This window comes from Poecilia mexicana, unplaced genomic scaffold (genome assembly GCF_051168715.1).
Source record: "Poecilia mexicana isolate PSO_F unplaced genomic scaffold, ASM5116871v1 scaffold_19, whole genome shotgun sequence".
Classification (NCBI taxonomy): Eukaryota; Metazoa; Chordata; class Actinopteri; order Cyprinodontiformes; family Poeciliidae; genus Poecilia; species Poecilia mexicana.
Genome location: NW_028263388.1, coordinates 22,571,657 through 22,591,618, shown reverse-complemented (window position 1 = coordinate 22,591,618; position 19,962 = coordinate 22,571,657). Strand labels below are relative to the sequence as shown.

Sequence of the window (19,962 nt, the reverse complement as noted above, 5' to 3'; positions counted from 1 at the left end):
AAGAGACAATATAACAACACTGGTTACTAAAAACTCTGACTTTTGAGGGTAGTTTTGTTTTTCTTGCTGTTTCACTCCTTTTCACACACATATCTCTGACTTTGACTTTATAGGTTACAGAAAGACGTTAATAATAAACCAGAGGGACAAAGATTACATTCCTTGTCAGTTGTTTAATGCTTTTATAACTCTCCCATCTGTCCTTCCTGAACACTCACATGTTTTGAAGCTTGATTTATTTAATAATCTACATCAGAAAACAATCACAAATCATCACTAATATATTTTTCTCACAAGTCTTAAAATATTGTCGCTGAAGGACATTTTGACCCACTTACTTCCTGTATCATCACAGACGTTTAGTTTACCAGTAAAACAGGGTGGGACTATGTACCACCTGACCTTAGATCTTAAGACGGGTTATATTGTGAAAGGAGGCAATCACAGGCATAAACAGATAAAAATATACTTAAAAAAAATGTGTATGAAGTTAGAATGAACTCACTTAAACTATTGTTTACTGGGAATATGTGTGAACACAAAGTGGGAAATGAAGGTTTTAATGGAACCTGAAGAACGGCTGCATTGCTGCTCTTGAACAGAAATCGCTTTGCATTGACTTTGATTCTCTTTGCACTGATACAATCTTCAACTCACTGATACCATCTTCAACTATTACACCATTTCTACGTCATCTTGGGTGATGGTGGAAAAAGAGATGACTTTTTTTCCCACCCATTCAGATACTCATTTACGTCATCATCACAAAATTACTTTTATAGTTGAAGGTATTTCACGTATCATGCTGACCACACTGAAGGTTTATCCTTGACAAGGTTGCCTGTCTGTTCCACGCAGCTTTCAAAAGGTGATGAATTGTAAACATCACAAACTGACGGGATTAAAATATGAAAATTTGGAAAAATTAGGAGAAAGAAATAGTTAAAGGGAGTTTCTAGATTCTCATTAATTGCTAATTGTGTGAGGAACAAAAATTAGCAAACTAAACTCTACTTTGGTGTAAAGAACACCAATAAAGAACATTTGGTTTTACTGGTCATATATTATTTGATTTGCCTGTTTGCATAAATCATATTCTGGGTGTAATATACGTCAGAAATATTTATTGTAAAGCTAAGTAGTGGAGCTTTTACATGTTGAAAACAATAAATAACGGTAAACCATGGTGTCCTGCAAGGCTCTAATTTAGGTCCAAAGCACTTTAAACTCCCCCAAGGTACTGAAGGATGGATATGATTAATTATCACAGCTGTGTTGGGGGTAGACTGCTCTACCTTTCTGAGTCTCCTAAATATGCAAAACTGTCTGATGAACATTTTAATCCATAACTCTTGTCATGCTGGTATTGGCATATTTCTGTTGTTGCACAGTTTTATTGTGCATAGTTTTTTACTGTGCACATTTTGTACTTTTTTTTTTTTAAACTAACCTTCTCTTTTGCATATTCCTTTGGACCGGTGTACGTTACTTTTAATAACTGCACAGTATTTATGTTGAAATTTTGCTCTTTATTTTAATCTTCATTCTGTTTTTTATATATATTCTTATCTTTGTATTAACTTACATGCTTTGGCTGCCTGTCACTTTGCTGCTGTTGCACTGGAATCTCCCCACTGAGGGACAATAAGGGATATTTATATTCTATTCTACTATGGCTTTTCTAAATATGTTAGAGAATCATTATGAGCTTAATCTGAACAAAACTGAAGTTTTATTTGTTATCATGGACTCAGCCACTGAATGAAGGAGTTAGATCCTTATCTTATCTTTTCATTTTATAACTTTAACAATTTTGTAAGTGTTTTATCTTTTGAAGGACACAGAGATTCACTGTTTCTCTGTCATGCCACTGTAGACACTTACACGGTACAAACCCGACCAAAAAGTGTTCTGATTTCTTTGAGATTAAGGAAATTCATTACTCTGATGTTCAAAAAGCCATTAACAGCTTAAGTAATTCTCTCGCAAAGGATATGTATAATTTAGATGCTATGTTTTTTTTTTAAATACAGTAACATTTTAGTAGAACCTTTAACTCATATAGCTAACATTTCCATCAGAACAGGACAATTTCCTGATGCATGGAAAAAAGCTTTGGTGAAACCGATTTTTAAATCAGGAAGTCCACATGAAATCAGCAACTACAGGCCAATAAGTCTGGTTCCGGTTATGTCAAAAGTGCTGGAGAAAATTATTCTGGAACAACTATTACTGCATTTAGAAAGTAACAATCTTCTGCATCCGCTTCAGGTTGCTTTCAGACGTCAACATTCCACAGAGACCGCTGCTTGAAAAGGTTAAACAATCACTTGACAAGGGACAAATTACTGGTGCAGTTTTTCTTGATTTGAAAAAGGCCTTTGATACGGTGAATCACAATTTACTGATCTCAAGGCTTTCATAATTTATGACGTTCTGAGACAATGACCGTCTCAGAACGGTCATTGTCTTGGTTTAAATCATATTTGGAAGATCGTGAACAGTGTGTTGTCATTAATAACAGTAAATCTGTCTTCTGCAAAATTGTAACAGGGATTCCACAAGGAACCATCTTAGGTCTGGTCCTTTTTAGTTTGTATGTTAATAGTCTTCCTGAAATTTGTCCTGAAGTCAATCTGTAAATGTATGCTGATGACACAATTGTTTATACATCAGACAAAAGCGGTATTGTTGTTAATGAAATACTTCAGAACAGTCTGCAGAGATTATCAACAAGGCTAAAAGATTCTTGCTTAACTCTCAATACAAAGAAAACAAAGTGCATTTGCTTTTCAATCAAGAAAACATCATTACAGTCCTTGAATATTCAGATCAATGGGGACCCTATTGAACAAGTATCACAAGAATAACTCTGGATGCTCAGTTAAATTTTAGGAGCCATGTTGATACAATCTGCAAAACTGTTAGATCGAATATAAATTGTTTTAAAATTATTAGACATTGTTTGACACTTCACTGTGCAGAGATGTTTTTGAACTCACTGATCCTCTCACATTTTACCTACGGAGCTACTGTCTGGTCTCAGACTAATCAAACTATACTCAAACCATTAGCAAGTCTCTATAATCGGGCCTTAAAGGTTATATATCAAAAGCCGATTAGATTCCATCACTGTCACATTTTGGTTAAATTTGGCATTTTGGATTTTACAAATTTTCTAAATTATAATGTATTAAAATTGATTTCTAAGTGTTTAAATGGACTTGCACCTACATTATTAAGCGCTTGTATACAGAGACTGTAGGGCAATAGCAGATCTACCAGAGCGGCTTTGGATGGAAATTGTAAGGTCTCCTTTCGAAGAACCACTTTTGCTCAAAGTGCTCTGCCTGTGAGAGGATCTGCAGCTTGCAACTCACTTCCTGTTCATTTAAAGTCTGTAACCAGTTTTAGTATTGTCGAAAATCAAACAAAACTTTGGTTATGTCAAAAGCAGAACTGTACCCATTTTTGATGTTTTACATTTTTCTATTTGTATACATTATGTTGTGCTATTTTAAATGATTATCACTTCAATTTTTAGAGTTATTTTTTAAAAAGCCCAACTAGGGACAAGGGCTGCGAATTAGCTGTTGCTATTGCTCCATGATGCAAACATGGGACTACTGTTTTATTCAGTTTGTCTATGTCGATGTGTGTCTGTCCCTATCAAATAAACTTTATAATAAACACACTTTAACCATTAGTCCCAATAAAGTGAGGATTGTCTCTGATAAGAAAAGACGTCCCAGTAGAGTTCTGACAGACGAGGAACTGAATTGTTAGCTTCTGTTGTGCTTGAAAAGGTTAAAAATCCACTTCTAGGGCTTCATAACTCCAAAAAGCCAGGGGTACAGTGGTACAGTGGTAAGAAGTGACTGACCTACCAAATTCTTTCTAATAGCACATCAACTTCTCATTCAGGAGGTTAAAGAAGGAACATGAACAACATTTAAAGCTCTGTAGACATCACTTTTTACCCAGACTCCTTCTTATTAGCAAATCATGAACTTTGATCTTAAGTGATTCAAATTAAGCTTTCAAAACTTTAGATGCTGACAGTCTGTTGTTTTGGGTTCAGTTCTTTAATGACTTCCAGGATGAGTTGTCAATGCTCTTTTGGAGTAACTTTGGTAGGTTGGCTAGTCCTAGGAATGTTCTTCACTGTTCCTTGTTTTCTGAATTTCTGGATAATGGTTTTCACTGGTGGATGTTGGAGATCAAAAATCTTAGAAATGACTTGTAACCCTTTCAGACTGATGGATGTCAATGCCTTTCCTTTGCATGTGTTCTTGGATGTCTTTAGATGGGGGCACGATGTATTGCTTTTTGAGATCTTTTAGCCTACTTCATGTTGTCAGGCTGGTTCTATTTAAATTATTTCTCAACTTTACAAGTTTGACAATACCCAATTTGGGAATGAATCTGACTAATTAAGATCCGTTTTCTCAGAACTGTTTTAACACAGTTAATTCATGATTTAACAAGGGGGGAAATCATGTTTTCCTTTCAACAACTATTTTCTGTTATATAAATTAACTCATCCTTTAAAGAATGCTTTCTGTACTTATGCTGGTTTTCTTTGAAAAATATATTTTTTGATGATCAGAAACATTTCTGGTTGACAGTCAAGGGAAAAACTGACGACTTCTTTATGGAACCATAAATTTTTCATAGCACCATATTTATCTTCTCACAACACAGTCAATACTACTGTTAGACAGCTTCAACAATGTGTGGCCTTGTGGTTCACCGCAGTTTAACACTACAGTAAAACATTAAATCTGAACTTTTCTTATCCTAAAACCCTAAAGTTGTGCATATCAGTTTTCCAAGAGTCATTGCACTGTGTTTATATGAATGATTTATTAGGTTGTTTTGCTATGGAAACCTGTAGACTAGTGGTTGTACTCTTCATGTACAACAGACCAACTACTTAGAAATTATATTGAGGATATTTGGGACATGGTTCATGTTGCCTTAAACATGAGTAATGACTCTTTACCATTACTGGCAATGTGTCTTTTACATCACTTTAGATGTTACACCAGTGAGAAAATAAAATATGTTACACTTCAGAGGAAACATGTTTCCCAGTTTTGTGTCCAGAACTTTCAGCAACATTTTTTACCCTCAGGTTTTATTACAGGTCTGGTGGAGTGTCAACACGAGAGCAATCGCACAGCAATAACTGCCCCTCCTGACAAGTGGAAGTCCAAAGTCACATCTATTTACGTGCTCTCCTTATAATGCCGCCCAGCAGCTCTGTTCCTGGCAGCGGGGCAGCTGCATGACGACAGCAGTGATTAACCTAAGAACACCATGTTTGTGAAGAGGGAGGGAGGCAGATAACAGGTGAGCGAAAACTGTCCGGATTCGTCTTCTTCCTGAAGGCCTTTGACCTGGACGTCAGAGCCTCTGTAGTGAGAGAAGAAACATGAGACGTAGATTGAGAGGTTAATAAAATGACTAATTTGCTTGTATGAGCCCAAAATGGGTTTGGTCAATTACTAGTTGTGTCACCATTGATGGTAACAACTACCATCAAATCTTTTCTATTGCTGGCAATGAGTCTTTTACGTCACTTTAGAGGACATCCAGACTACATTACTGTGTATTAATTTGGCCAAGTCGGAAGGAGTTTAGGACAAACTTATTTCTGTCTGAACTTTGACTAGGCCCTTCCAAGAAGATCATTTAGTTTTTATATTGCATTTAAAGGTGAACTATCTAATCATAAAGTTATGTCCAAGCATATTGACAGTTCTATTCAAGTAAATTCAGTTTATTTATAGCACCACCTCACAACATGCCGCTAAATCCTAATTATCAAACAGCACATGGACTTGAATTCGTTGTGCTACTAGAGTTTGCTTAATCTGACTGTAGTGATTATTGGAGAATTTCTTTTGGATTGTCTTGTTGAGAGAAGAACTCACAATTCAAAAGTCAAGACTATGTGAATGGGGATTTCTTTGCTTTCTCCAAGCAAAGAAATCACAGATCATTACACTGACGCCACCATGTTTCACTGAAGGTATGGTGTTATTTTTATGAAAAGCTGTTAGTTTTATTCCAGATGCAAGAAATACACTTTCCAATAATAAGTCCACAGAATATTTTTTCAAAACCATTTGGAATCATTAAAAAATTATTTTTGGCTGTTGTTTTGGTATACCAAAAAAAATAAAAAATAATTAAATTAAACACCAAAAAAAAAAAAAAAAAATTAAATACCAAAAGAAAAATGAAAAATTATTTTTATTTTTTCACCTTTTTTAAACTCCTATGGAGGCTATGTTGAGGTGTCTTTTTCAATCTTGAACACTAATTTTAATAAAGGCATGTGAGGCCTGCACTGTGTTGGATTTTATGTCTGGATTCTTTATGATCTCCTGTATGAGTTGATGATGATGGACTGATGTGAAGGTTCACCACTATTTCATATCTTCTCTATTTTTAAATCTACTCTCATTCAAAAGACGTTTATGACCTGGCCCTGACTTTAAAAATATAAACTTTTTTTTTTTAATGTGTTCTTATACTTTTTTTTTTTTTTTTGATTGAGGCATGATGTTTTGCTTTTTAAAAATTGTTTAGCAAACGTTGTTTCTCAGTTATTTCAAAAATCCTCCTTTTGTATTAACTCAGACTGTTTGTGAAATTGTTTTTATGATCTGAAACATTTAAGGATGGTCTAAAAACTTCTCATAGAAGGAATCTCTACTAGGGTCAATTTTTACTGCTTGAACTGCTTATTGTAAATCAGTAGAGTTATTAATATTAGTACAGGAAGCAGGAAAATTTAGTTCATTTTAACCTACAGTTATATTGGCGGTAATATAGTTGGACATGTGGTAGACAGCAATAAAACTTATCACCACGATTCCATTTGACTAATTTAGAACATGCATCAACGAGTCAGTCTGTGTAAGGAATATGATAATTTATTAAAACGACACAGTGAATATAGGTGGAGGGGAGGAGACACAATTGCTCGGTAAACAGACTAAAAACATTTTATTCACTCTTTCAGGCACTGTGTTCATAGAGACTGCATAGACACAAGAGGTTGGACTTTATTCCGTTACCATGAGAACTGCTTGAAAAACGTATTTCTAAAACACTAAAGTGAAGCAAAAAGTAGCATTCTTGCATTAAACTGCAGCAATTAACCACCGTTACTGAGTCCACTTATGCAATCTGCAAAATCGGCACTTAAATTGATTAATTTTAAAAGTTTTGTTGTTTTTTTTCATTTAAGCTTACCCTGTTGTTCAGATTATGGTGAACATGGTAATAAAACAGCGCCATCTTATGGTAGTAAAGTTTAATGCATGAAGGGATACAGTGGAAAAGCTCCAGACTGTTTTTAATGACACATAATCTGTATTTTACAGGTTTTAACACAAAAACATTTGGCAAATTTGGTAGTTTGTGTAATAGTTCTTTGTTTTCAGCTGGTCTTGAGAATAAAAAGGACTAGAGACACTTATGGAGTGAGACCTGCATCTGTCCAAAGTATCTATTTGGGGGGTGGGAGGGAGATGTTTTTATTAATTTCCATTTATTTTATGGTGAGCTCCAAAACTTTGAGGCTGGACGGCCTCCTTACCATAACCTTAATCTTTAGCTTCCTCAGATTTAAGTTGTGCCTCTTTCTGGACCACTTTACATTTTAATAAAGTTAAATAACTTTAAACCTAAATCTTCTCAGGGATATTAATTTCCAGTTCAAATTTATCTGAATGCGTTCAGCATTTATCTGAAAGCGTTTTTTTTTAACGCTTTAATGATATGAGGTATAAATCAAACCGCTTATGGAGAAATAGGAAAAAAAAAAAAAACACAGGCACAGCTTTAGTAACAAAAAGTTTTATTGACTTCTCTAATCCGTTCATCTCAATAACAGGTATAGCCTGGGAAATCATAACACAAGGGGACTAGAACGAATAAGACAAAGGAACTGCGGGGCATCTGCTACAAAAATTTGGTATTGAGGTGACAGAAAAAAATCCGTACAAAATTTTTTCATGCATACTGGAAAAACAAAACAGATTTTTAGTGTTTTTGTACATTTTTGTAAACAATATCCTTCTAGAGATCATATCAAAACACATTATGGCAAGTAACAAAAATAAGGGATATAATGAGAAGAATGAATGTTCTATGAGGCATCTATAATTCAACACTGCTTGGCGTGGATGGTATTTTTTATTTTTTACAGAAAACAAAAATAATACATTTGCATTTTTGATGAGTTGTTTGCTCTAAAATTGTAAACACAGGCAGTGTTAAATGATTATACAATATGTCGAACCTATACTACAAATATGTCCACTACATACATAAAACGCGTGTCCCTGCTTTTTTTTTTTTAACGCTTTAATGATATGAGGTATATTTAGGTCAATCTTTTTGTCTTTTTTTTCCCCTCTCCCTTCCATCTCATTCACTCATTTTTTTTTTTTTGTCTCTTTGAAAGCATAGTGTGTTTGGAGTGAAGTTGCTGGTCAGTCAGTCTTTGTTCCGTGTGATCTGAGCAGCTTCGAAGTCTCCGGTGAAGCTGTGGCGCTCACAGACGTGGGAAAGGGAAGGGGAGGGGGCGACGGCTCACAGGAAATCAACTAAATTAAATATCAACCCTGGCTGCCGGACAGATTGGCTTTAGCCAAGGAAGACAAAGAAGGCCATTGTTTATTCTTGTGAGTGCAGGGCTGCATTTTGGGTTGGGGAGGAGGACTGAACTTAACTTTGTTTCTGGACTGCGTTTCTTTTGACTCAAGAAAAAAAAAAGAAAAGAAAAAGAAAACAAAGAGGAGGGATTTGGCGTAGGTCCGTGATTAGTTGCCTAAAAGGATCTGCTACAGAGTTTGTTTGAGTGATGCTATTGGTAAATAAATAGAAGGGTTTGGGTATGCAACCAACATACCAATATAAGGGATCCAGCATGTCAGCCCGACTCTCAAAAACACTTAAATACAAAGAGGTACTCTCAAAATATTGAATAACAAAAATTATGGCAAATCATCTTTTTACAACAACACCCGAAAAACCGCAAAACAAAAAAAAAAAAAAGTCCCACCCATCCCATCCCCCATGTTCTACCCTTTAAAATAAAAAAAGCAACAAAAATACGCTTAAATGCCCACGGCCGCCCTTTACAAATCACTCGGCCGACCCCCCGTTAACCCGCCCTCCCTCCCCATTCACAGTTTTCTCCTCTTAAAAAATAGCAATAACCATTAGCATAATAATCACGTATCACATATGCAAATTGAATGGGTTATTGTTGTTTCCAATGATTTGTTTAAAAAAGTGCTTGTTTGATTCCATTGACACATAAACAGGAACAGCAAGGAGTGGAGTAGAAAAGTGGTGACTTGTTTTTAAGAAAGAAATAAAAAACTAAACAGCATGATGAAAAGATCACCGACGCTCGTCGCATCCTGCAGCTACTTCTGGATAGAAATGAGTCACCTGATGCTACAATACTCAGCGATGTTGAAACGTCTTTCTAAAAAAGCGCGCCACGTGAAACGCAGCCTGCTGCTACAGCTGATAGAAATTCATGTAGACGTGGCTCTCAGAAGAAATGCGAATGTCTTCACATTGAGACAACAGTACCATAATCTCGACAAAGCTATCCGCAGTACAAACCGAACATTACCGTGTATTGTAAATTTTGTTGTTCTGACAAGTAACAAAATAAAAAACTAAATAAGACAAGAAAAAAGCTTTGTAGTCTCAAAATATGCCTGTAAAAACTGTGCTAATTGCATCTCATAATACAAAGTCTTATTACACAATTTCGCCTATTTTCCTGAGTTTATATGTTTCTTGTAACAGACAATATATACTTTTTTTGCCATTTGAATTCTGGGCCTTTCCCTGACACAATGTTATTATTATTGAAATCATCAACATTATTCATTACTTTACAATGGTATGATGATTGATAAAAATCACAAATAGATCAGAAAAAGGAGGAAAGAAATAAAACAAGCAAGTTCATAGCTACCCTCTAAACTTTTTTTTTTAAATTACATTTAAATCTACGATACGTTCATATCAAAAATCACTACTCTTAAACAAAAACATAGGCGACTACATGATAAAAATGAGAATATCTTAAAAAATTGCATTTTGAGGCCATAGAAGACCCTCCCTGGTCATTTTGTATTAACATTTAATGGCAGTGTTCATAAAAACAAAAACATTGCTACAGGAACTAAATTGGAGCGAGTGCGGGGGCCGGGTGGACAGCGACCAAAACAAATAAAAAAACAGAAACTGGCCCCGCTTACAGGCTTCACCTCGTCTGACCCTTATCTGAAACTTTGGCTTGTCGGGGTTTTTGATCCTGTACTCACTGGCTCACTGACATCAGCTAACAAGCTGGTATACCCTGAGAATTCTGACACCGGAGTCCGTATCCTGTGTTCCACCTCTGCTCCCGGGTCGCTGCCGTAGCTCAGAGGGGTCCGCCGGCCGGACTTGAATTGGGAGCCGAAGGCCTGGGCGAAGTTTTCGATCTGGTATGTGGTTTCTTTAGGGGGGTTAAGCGGAGACAGGTCGGGGTAGGTGGAGCCGTTGGAGGCCGCCGCGCTCCCTCCGGCCTTGGACTGAGGCCCCTTGGCACCCTCTGCCGTGGCGGTGAGCTCCTGGGGCGGTATGGTGAAGGTCCCCGGGGAGTGCTGCTTCTCCAGCTGCTCGGTCAGCTCCTGAGACGGAGTCAGCTGCTGGTGGCTGGTGGACTCCAGGGTGAGGTGGTAGCCCGCCTGAGAGGGAGACCCCACCAACATCCCGTAGTGGGACTTGGAGGATGACGAAGAGGAAGCCGATGAAGGCGGGGCAATGGGCAGAGGGGAGGAAACCGCAGGCGGGTAGCCACAATCCAGAGGCGAGGTGCTGTACGCGTGTTTGTCGGAGAACAGGGGCCCCGTGGGGCTGGAGCTGCTGGACAGAAGAGGGAAGGGACCCGTCGGGCCGAGGCTGGGGAAGGGTCCGCTATGGCTGGTGCGCTCCAAGGCCTGAAGGAGGAACTTCGAGTATTCGCTCATTACCGCCGTTTTGTCGCCGCCGTTGGGGGAGTCGTCTTCCAGCTCTGGGGTGACGGGCGCCGCTGGCTGGAGGTCCACGTGGTGCGGGTGGTCCGACAGGTCGAAGGTCACATCGTGGTGGGTTCCCTCTGGTTTATGGCTGTAATGGTCGAGCAGGCTTTGCAGCACCTCGTCTGGAATGCCTGATTTGTCGTGTTTGAGTTCCAGCGGAGAGGAGTCCAGCATGGCCAGGGTGGGCTCGGGCCCCAGGGAACCCTGGATCACGTTGTTACCCTGGGACGCCATGTGAAGCGAGCCGGCGCCGTAGTCGTTGTTGACCGCGTGGAGATAGCGCCGCTTTTTGACAAACTGCATTGCGTCGTCGTAGTTGCTGCTGGTGGTGGGACCGGGTTTGCTGCCACCGGGTCCCTGGAGTAGAGCCATGTTGTCAAGGGCAGAACCCTCCACGTGATCCATGGCGTCCGGCTTCTGGCCCAACAGTTTCTGCCCATCAGCACCATCTTCCAGGGACAGGAGGCCCTTGTCTAGCCCTTTGCGTCCAGTTTTCTTGAAGACCAGTTTGGGGGTGCGCACCTGCATGGTGGGATCAGAGCCTGAGTGGTGCTCCATGCTGAAGTCCTGCAGGCCCATCCCCCCAGACGATGCTGCTGCTGGGGCATTCTTTTTCTTCTTGCGTTCGCCACCTTCACCGTTTTTGGACTTTGCCCTCTTTCGTCCGGAGGTGGTTGAGTTTCCCTGAGAGAGTGAATAGCTGCCTTGGCCTAGCTCTGCTTCACTGAGCTCCAGCATGCTTGGATCTAGACCCTTTTTTATGGCTTCTCCACAAGTCCGTTTGTGCTTCAGTAACCGGTCTGTTCTTGAGAAAAACTGAAAGAAACAAAATAAGACTAAGTTTAGACATGAAAACAAAAAATAATAATGGATAAAACTAAATGATTCAACAAACTAGCCTAAGAGGCATTAAAACTTAGCGTTTAATAGGGCAGTATTATGTGTTTCACTTCCACATAGTGTCATTTTATAGCATAATCAAGTAACCATGTTAACATCAGTGATAAAAATGCTGTATGTATTGAAAGAAATTTGACTTTGTAATTTAACGCCTTGAAATTTGGCCTCCAACAGGAAGTCATCACAACATGGCTCCTCTATTAACCCTTTAACATTGTTTTTACCAACACTGCACTGAGAAGTAGCTCGCATAATGAGCTCAGCTGATGCTCTGATCCACCAGGTGTTTGCCAATAGCTGCTGGCTAGTCTGAAGGAGCTGAGTGGGAAAGTCATGTTTTGTACAGATCAATGGTTGCAATGGGAGATTAAAGGATTTCTTAAACATGCATAAAATAATCAAGGTATGTTTTTGATAAGGGAACAGCATTTTTTAAATGAATAAAAGTAGATTTTACGTAATACTGAGCCTGTAAAAAACAGAAAATATGGAAGTATATTACCTGTTGGCATGTATCGCAGCGGTACGGCTTCTCGCCACTGTGTGTCCTTTTGTGTCGCTCCATGTGGTACTTCTGGATAAAGCGCATGTTACACTGGTCACAGCTGAAAGGTTTTTCTCCTGTGAATGATAACAGCAGCAGTGTCAGCATCAGTTACTTCAGCCAAGATCATGGCATGAAGCGATACATCTCACTAAATTAAATAACTCTGACTCACCGCTGTGAATTTTCTCATGCCGCTGAAGAAGGTATTTCTGAATGAAGCTCATGTTGCATTGACTACAACGGAAAGGCCTCTCACCTGTACAAGCAAGAACAAAAACATTTTGCACACAACATAAAATAACAGGCTAAAACTAAAGAAAATAGGACGTGTTTTTGCAAAGAGAATTGAAATTACACACGTATTTTTGTATAACTCAAACTGGGATTTTTTTTAAAAGCGATAGGTGCAACATTTGATTTGTAGTCTTGGCAGATTTTTTGGCCTGTAAGATTTAAATATAAAATCAGCACATTATTTGATTTAAAATTGTCAATTTAGATAGGCAATTTACAAAATGTCATAAGTTCAACAAAAGATTTCACAAAAACACACTGAATTGAATTTAAAAAAATGTCAAAAGAAGCTTAAAATATTTTTTGTAAAATAAAGGAAAAACCATCCATCTTCAATATCTTGTTTCTGATTAGATTAATTTTATTACATGTGTATTGCATGTAATAAATCCCAAAGAGATTTATATCTATTACTTTTGAATAAATTAAGTACTATTATCTATACCATAAAACTTGAGTAAACATGTTGGTAGTGCAAATATATTACAAAAGTTTGATATTTAGCATATTCAATAGATCCAAACAAACACTGGTAAAAATCTGCTTTGTGCACAATTGCTAGTAAGTAGCTAAACATGCAACTTCCAATTGATTCTTGATTAAACTATTCTTTTGCCTGTAGATAATAATTTGGGTTTTATATGTAAAAGCCTAATTATACATTAAAGATTAATCTAAAAATATGCAACTGTTGTTGCTGCCTAAAGATAATGTTAATTTATTAGAAAGTCACATATGAGGATCCTAGACATTTTACCAGACTCAAATTTGCATTTTTATGTCAATTTTTGTTATATTAAGCAAACATCATGAATAAATACACACCAACTGAAAAATAAACTGACCATCACCAAAATAAACAAAATATTTCTAAAATTGATTTTTTTGAGTTGGAGTCAATTAGAGCCAACTATATGTTTGAATATATGTTTTATATTCAAACATACCGTTTTATATTCAAACATACCGGTGGTCAAAGACTTTGGCACAGAGCTGCACATAATGTCAAAAATAAAAGTGTGACTAATCCTTTAAATCTTTTATGAGGTCAGATTCAAATAATCAAATGAAGATTTCCCAGCAAAGAGAGTGACTAACATGGAGAGAAACACGTGAGTAACCATTGAGTCATCACTGCATGTCTGGTTCCAAGAGACTGCTACGGAGTCTTATCGCAGAAATACAAAGTGTTGTGAGCAGACAGCTTGTTTTATATGATCAAACTCTGTTATTATGGTCCTAACCAGTTTACTATCAAATTCTTTGATAGAAAAGGGTGTGTCGCTCAGGCCTAGCAGCCTCTAACAGATCAGAGACAGTGACTCGATTTCATTCATCTGCTGCTCAGCTGAATGTTTTCTCTGCACTTCCTGTATCTTTTAAATAAAAGACCTGATAAATATTGCAGTGTAAGAATTTAGATGATATAAAGAAGAGAAAGTCTCACCTGTGTGTATGAGCACATGTCTACGTAAGTGGTAGGAGCTGCGGAAGGCAGCGTTACAGTGCTCACAGATATGTGGTTTTGAGTTTGGGGAAAGGCAGGCTCCATCCCCATCCAACATCATAGCCTAGAGAAAATAGAAAAACATTGTTTTTTTTCTTCTTGTAAATATTTTCATTTTTTTATTTAATACACTCAATAATGAATATGAATGGTTCATGGAACAAGTAAAAGAAATCATGAATAAAAACAAGCAGAAAGAAGTTTAGATTTTTATCTGAAATTAGCTATTCAGCTTAGAAGGCTATTACAGGAATATTCCAAATAAACAAAAAAGTACACACCAAACATCAGCTTATTAGAATGATTTTCAAATTTCTTTTAAATGCAGAAATAGTTTTAAATTGTTTTATCTCAATGTCCAGGTTGTTCCATAAAGTGACGCCTTTAATTGAAATGCATCTTTCCACCATCGCCATTCTGAGTCTAAATTATTGTTTGAAAATCTCAGTTCCTTTTCAGTTAAGCTTTAATTGCGTTAAGGGATTTACCTTTGACGGATCGTTGCGTTTCCTCCGTGCTTTGCCTCCTTGCCCATCCCCATTGCTCCTCCGGCCTCTCCTACCTGAGGACTCTTTTGGCTCTTTACCTTGTCTTCCAGGCATCTGAGAAAAGAAACAAAAACAGATGTGTTTTTGTTTTGTTTTTTAAAAGAAAGCACATTTAAACTACTCCTGAATAGAAAAGAAGAACCTCAGAAGAACAAATTATTATTTAAAGCCAGAGCTGCTGCTGCTGCTTACCTGTTCTCCCAAGGAGCGAACATTGCTGAGGCTAAGGTCATGCAGTAGCATGTTCTGGTGATTTTGGTGCTGGTTGCCGAACGACATGTCGGTCATGTCAGTGCTGCTCTTCCCCGTGCCCCCTCCAGGACAGTTGACCCCTAACCCTCCGCCCCCGCTGTAGAGGGGCATCCGATAGTCCAGCTCGCTCAGCCGCTCCTGCTTAATGCCCATGCTGTGGAGGAAGCCGCCTGTGTTGGCAGCGACGGGGCCTTGGTGTTCCGGCGGCGAGTCTCGCTCTTTTTTCAGGATCATCTCTTGGGGAAGCTCACCGATGACCGACTGCGATGCCAGCCGCGTGAAGCTGGTGACCGGCGGCAAGTGGCTGAACATAAGCATACCTGGAGCGAAATTGGGGTCCATGCCTCCATTGCGCAGAAACTCATTGCCTAACTTGTCTTGAATAATACTCATGGTGTTCATTTACTTTGTGCCAGGGGGGAGAAGGAGGGTAATTAATCTAGTGAGGAATGCAGGGGGAGACCATTCTGGAAAAGAAGACAGACAAAAAAAAAAAGAAAAAAGACTTAATAAAAACAGATATGAGAAGTATAGAGAACAAAACTGAATTTTGATTAGCTGAGCTCTTAGCACCTCAAATTCTAAGCATTTCAGTTATGTAAAGGAAGTACGTAAAAAGTAAAGTCCTCTGTTTTGTGAAAAAAATGAGAATAAGTCAAAACAGGCAGATCACTTTTGTGACAAAAAAAACAATGTCAAGAAAGTGACCTATTGGCAAATCTCAGATATTTTTAACTCCTAATCTCAACTGCAATCTCTTTTGCTTAAACCACTGAAACACACCCGATCATGACTGGAGCAAAGTCACAATTAGAGACGCACCACGACGCCAGCGAGTGATTTAAATCAGATGATTTTCAGCTTGATTAGCTCTTGATTAGCCCTTGATTAGCAACTTAACCAACCAGTCAGCAGGATACTAACAATCTGATATTTTATCAAGCAGAGATGCCAAAGCTTTTTAAAAATTAAGTTGTTTTTTTTGTGTTCCCCCCCTCCCGACACCCTGTGGTCAGTTCCTGTTTGCAAGAGAGAACAAGACTTTAAGAAAATAATAAGTCTGAATAGAATAGAGCAAAGTTAAGGCATGGCTCTCTAGGGGCTACACACAGACTACTGTTTTGGTAAAGCTGCTCATGCTAACTGCTAATAAGAGGTTCATGTAGCCTAAAACATCCAGTTTTCTCTTTAAAATGTAGTGTCTCATGCTCTTTTTAATAATAGCCACTCACGGGAGGTAAGGTAAATGAAATGTTAATTGTAGTTATTAAAGACAAATGTTTTATTGGAGGGTTAAAGAGCTACAAAAACCATAGATTGAAAATTACAGATCTCTAAATAAGACATCTCAGGCAACATAATATAAGGACAAACATGTTGTTATGAGTGTGTATTATTGAAGTGTAACCAATATAGACCTCAATCTTCTTCTGGCATAGGCTTCCAGAGCAGTGAATTTAACTGGCCAGGGATATTATTGGCAAGGATATCATAAATGAAATTAAATATGGTTGCCTAACAAGTAACCCTTTGCTACAGTGATAATCACACAACTTGATACTGTGATGTCGGTTTAATTTATTGTGCAGCTCTTAATTTAAAACACTGATGAAAATAAAAATAAAGCTGAAACCTGCCGATAGGTTGCATGACCTTCATTGTGTAAATAGTAGATACCCAGGCCTGATCATCACAATGGAATAAACGCGAAAACTCAAAAATATTTACTAATGTATGTTTGTTTTTTAAATACATAGAATGTAAATGCTATGAAATAAGATCTCGCATAACCATACATATGGAAGTGGCACTATCGATTTACATTATGTGACAGTATAGAATGTCAAGCTTTGCACACAGAATAAATACATATGTATTTATTATTAAACAGTATCTTTAAAATAACGTCTCTTAATTAAAATGGCAGAGAGCAAGATAAAACATCCGAGTCGTTTAATCCATCTCGTATTGTTTCAAATTCAGCAGCGCATGTGATTTGGACCGTAGCCAAAATATGATTGGTATTGATACGGCTTTTAAACACGCATGTCTTTTGATTTTTGCACTTTGAAAGAAGCAAAAACAAGTCACTTATAACTGAAAATAAAATATAAATGCAAAAGCTCAAGAGGCTGACTAGATAACGCTCGCAGTTTAATCGCTTCAGCCCACTTTCCCTAAAACAAAACAATATTTAGGTCAAATCTGGGGATACATTTCGGGGTTATACTAGACAGGCGCATTCCGCTCGCTTTGAGTGAAACGTGTAAGTAAACACGTAGAGAGGAAAAGTCGACGTAAGAATTTATTGTTTAGTCTAGACCTGCTGACCATTTGGCTACGCGACGCCGCACTGAACAGAAAACGGATGAGCTTTTGTGATGCATAATAGTTAGCAGCTAGTTAGCATAGTTAGCGTGCTACAATGAGACAATCAAAGCATCTCTAAGTCCTCAACCAAAACAACCTAATCCAGTCGCCCCCAAAACCAATTTATATCGCTCGAATGAACCAGGGCTAACTTTAAAAATAAATACAACACATATATGTCTAAATGTAGTCTATAAAACCAATTTAAAATCACCATTGTAATGTTTTAGCATGTTACCTGGAGTTGCTATTAAGCTAGCTAAAGCTAAAATAGGACTCGTAATTTAATGCGATTCACACGTTTATTAACCCATTGAGAAAACAATAGTATACAAGTCAGAGATTAGCTGAACAAACCGGGGAAAAAAGTGGCTTATATTTTTTTTTAAAAATGGGTGAAATAGCACGTTTGCTTTGAAGTCATGTCTGCGGCACGTATTGCTCATTCTCCAATTCCCCAGCTTTGATGACGCCCGTGAAATCAAATCTGTCTGGCTGCGAGAAGCCCTGGCGCTCTATTTATTGATAGCTAACTTTAGCTGTAATTACCAGCGGATAAATCCAACCAAGCCCCGCTGCTCAGCGAAATATTCATTACCGATCGTGCTCCGAGTCGCTTTGGGCTCTAAAACACCGAGCGAAATAATACTACTCACTTCGGCAAGGGGGAGTTGTGTTTATAACAATCAAGCCGCCACGAGCTAGCAGGTTAGCACCTTAGCTGCCCCGTCTGAAAGCCGCATTAGGGCCCATGCAACAGAAACAATGATGCTGCGACTCCGTGCATCTCCTGTTTGCGCTTAGCCATGCAATTGTTCGCCTAAATCTCGACAAAGGCGCCACGCTCGACACAAACAAAATTCAGTTTAGCCTCCCACTCACCTACACATGACCGCAGCTGGTTTCAAACGTGCCTATATTCTCTCCGTATTCGCCGCTGAGGGTTTTTTATTGCCAAAACATTGTTCTCCGGCGGTCGCTGCTTTCTTCCATCTTGTCCCGGAGCGGGGAATTATGGGTGCAGAGGACGGGTCGTGAGAGGAGACAGGCGAATGCTGTGGAGGTCTGAGGTGTTCACGGAACAGTTTAACACAGAGAAAAAAAGTGTCTTATTTTTAAGACTATTTCAGTTTGGTAAGGTGAAATCAGATAAACTGCGTCAATTTTTGTAACTAATCAGCTTAGTTTTGTCATCAAGTTCTCAAATTAACTCAAAAGGAGTTAACTCAGTTTCTAAGAAAAAAATATGTATTAAAATTATGAAAGCATGGCTCAGTGGTTTATTGTAAAAAAAAAAAAGTTTGGTAAAATGGCAGATACTGTTTGATAAAGTGGAACAGTTTCAAGAATGTAGTAACTCCAATGTATTAAGATAAAGAATTCAAATGATCGGTCATTCTACAACATTGTGTTTGTCTTTTAAAGATAGATTTTGTAATATTTTATTTTCCTGGTCTGCCCTGGAAAATAAAACTCTTAACCTCTTTGGCATGTCTTCCTTCCACTTCTACTGCTTCCCAACTAACTTTCCCTATTTATTATTTATTTATTATTCTTGCATTTTTTCTCTCCACCTTACTATTTGCATTTAGGTTGCAATTTTGTGAACATACATTTAATTGTGTCAAATAAATAATTTAGAAGAATGCAAATATTAGACGAAACCTGCAGGTGCATGTCTGTGTGATTTATTAAACTGATGAAGCTTTTGCACCACTGTCACTTTGTCCAACTTGTTTCTTAAAAACAGATAACAGTAACATGCCACTTTTTCCAGTCTTGACCACTTCCTCTTCCCTTTCGCACTGCAAGAAGCTCCACTCAAAACTTGAGAACTAACAAATATGAAATTGAAGGAAATTTTTACCATTCTTTCCCTCCGTATTTAGTGTTTCCGTAATTCTTTGACTTGGTTTAAAAATAATATTTGCATACTATGGACAGCATCCTGCATGAGTGATCTTTTGTCAGGGAATGCACATGTATTTCTTTATATTCTATAAGATAAATCAATGTACTTTATGTGCAAGGAACTTTATTTTCCCCATACTTAGGATGGATGCTGGAATTTTGATTGTTTTGTGGCATCCTGTAATGGAGTCAAATCCAAGGTTTCTTAGTTTATGAATTATTTCCTTTAAAAGAGTTTAGTGAGAAAATGTGAAAACCCCTCTTAAATGCTGTCTCGAGTTTCACTGATTCGTCATTCACATTGTTTATACTTGAACAATCATACTGAGAAAAAATTGCCCCTTGGCTGTGTTCCTATAGGCCGATAACCTGTGCAGGGTGGACTTAATTTTCCATCAGATATTCCTGACTTGTAAAAAGTCATGTGTAAAACCATAATGACAAAGTTATGTTATTACATTACATTAAATTGCATTATGCAAAATGTCTAGCTTGAGTTCAGTGGGTGTGGAATTTCAG

The 19,962-nt window shown here is 37.9% G+C and overlaps 1 protein-coding gene across 2 annotated transcripts; it reads right to left on the bottom strand.

Moving 5' to 3' along the window:
* Positions 1 to 7,859: 7,859 nt before the first annotated feature.
* On the bottom strand, positions 7,860 to 19,002 carry znf281b (zinc finger protein 281b). Of its 2 annotated transcripts, XM_014975458.2 has the most exons (7): positions 18,415 to 19,002; positions 15,103 to 15,629; positions 14,851 to 14,964; positions 14,303 to 14,426; positions 12,734 to 12,817; positions 12,517 to 12,635; positions 7,860 to 11,930 (listed from the first exon to the last, which is right to left on the bottom strand). In XM_014975458.2, exons 2-7 carry the CDS (start codon positions 15,562 to 15,564, stop codon positions 10,329 to 10,331), a joined length of 2,505 nt encoding a protein of 834 aa, XP_014830944.2. In that variant the 5' UTR covers positions 15,565 to 15,629; positions 18,415 to 19,002; the 3' UTR covers positions 7,860 to 10,328. The 2 variants fall into 2 exon arrangements, with proteins under 2 accessions (XP_014830944.2, XP_087872499.1); XM_088016373.1 differs by lacking the exon at positions 18,415 to 19,002 and having other exon boundaries at positions 15,103 to 18,395.
* Between the last annotated feature and the right edge of the window lie 960 nt (positions 19,003 to 19,962).

Bases quoted from the DNA above. Each gene is read 5' to 3' on its own strand.
- znf281b (XM_014975458.2), bottom strand. From the start codon at position 15,564: ATGAACACCATGAGTATTATTCAAGACAAGTTAGGCAATGAGTTTCTG. The intron at 12,818-14,302 runs GTGAGACTTTCT...TTGCTTGTACAG, and splicing joins ACATGTGCTCATACACACAG to GTGAGAGGCCTTTCCGTTGT. The intron at 11,931-12,516 runs GTAATATACTTC...TGTTTCTTTCAG, and splicing joins GCTGCGATACATGCCAACAG to TTTTTCTCAAGAACAGACCG.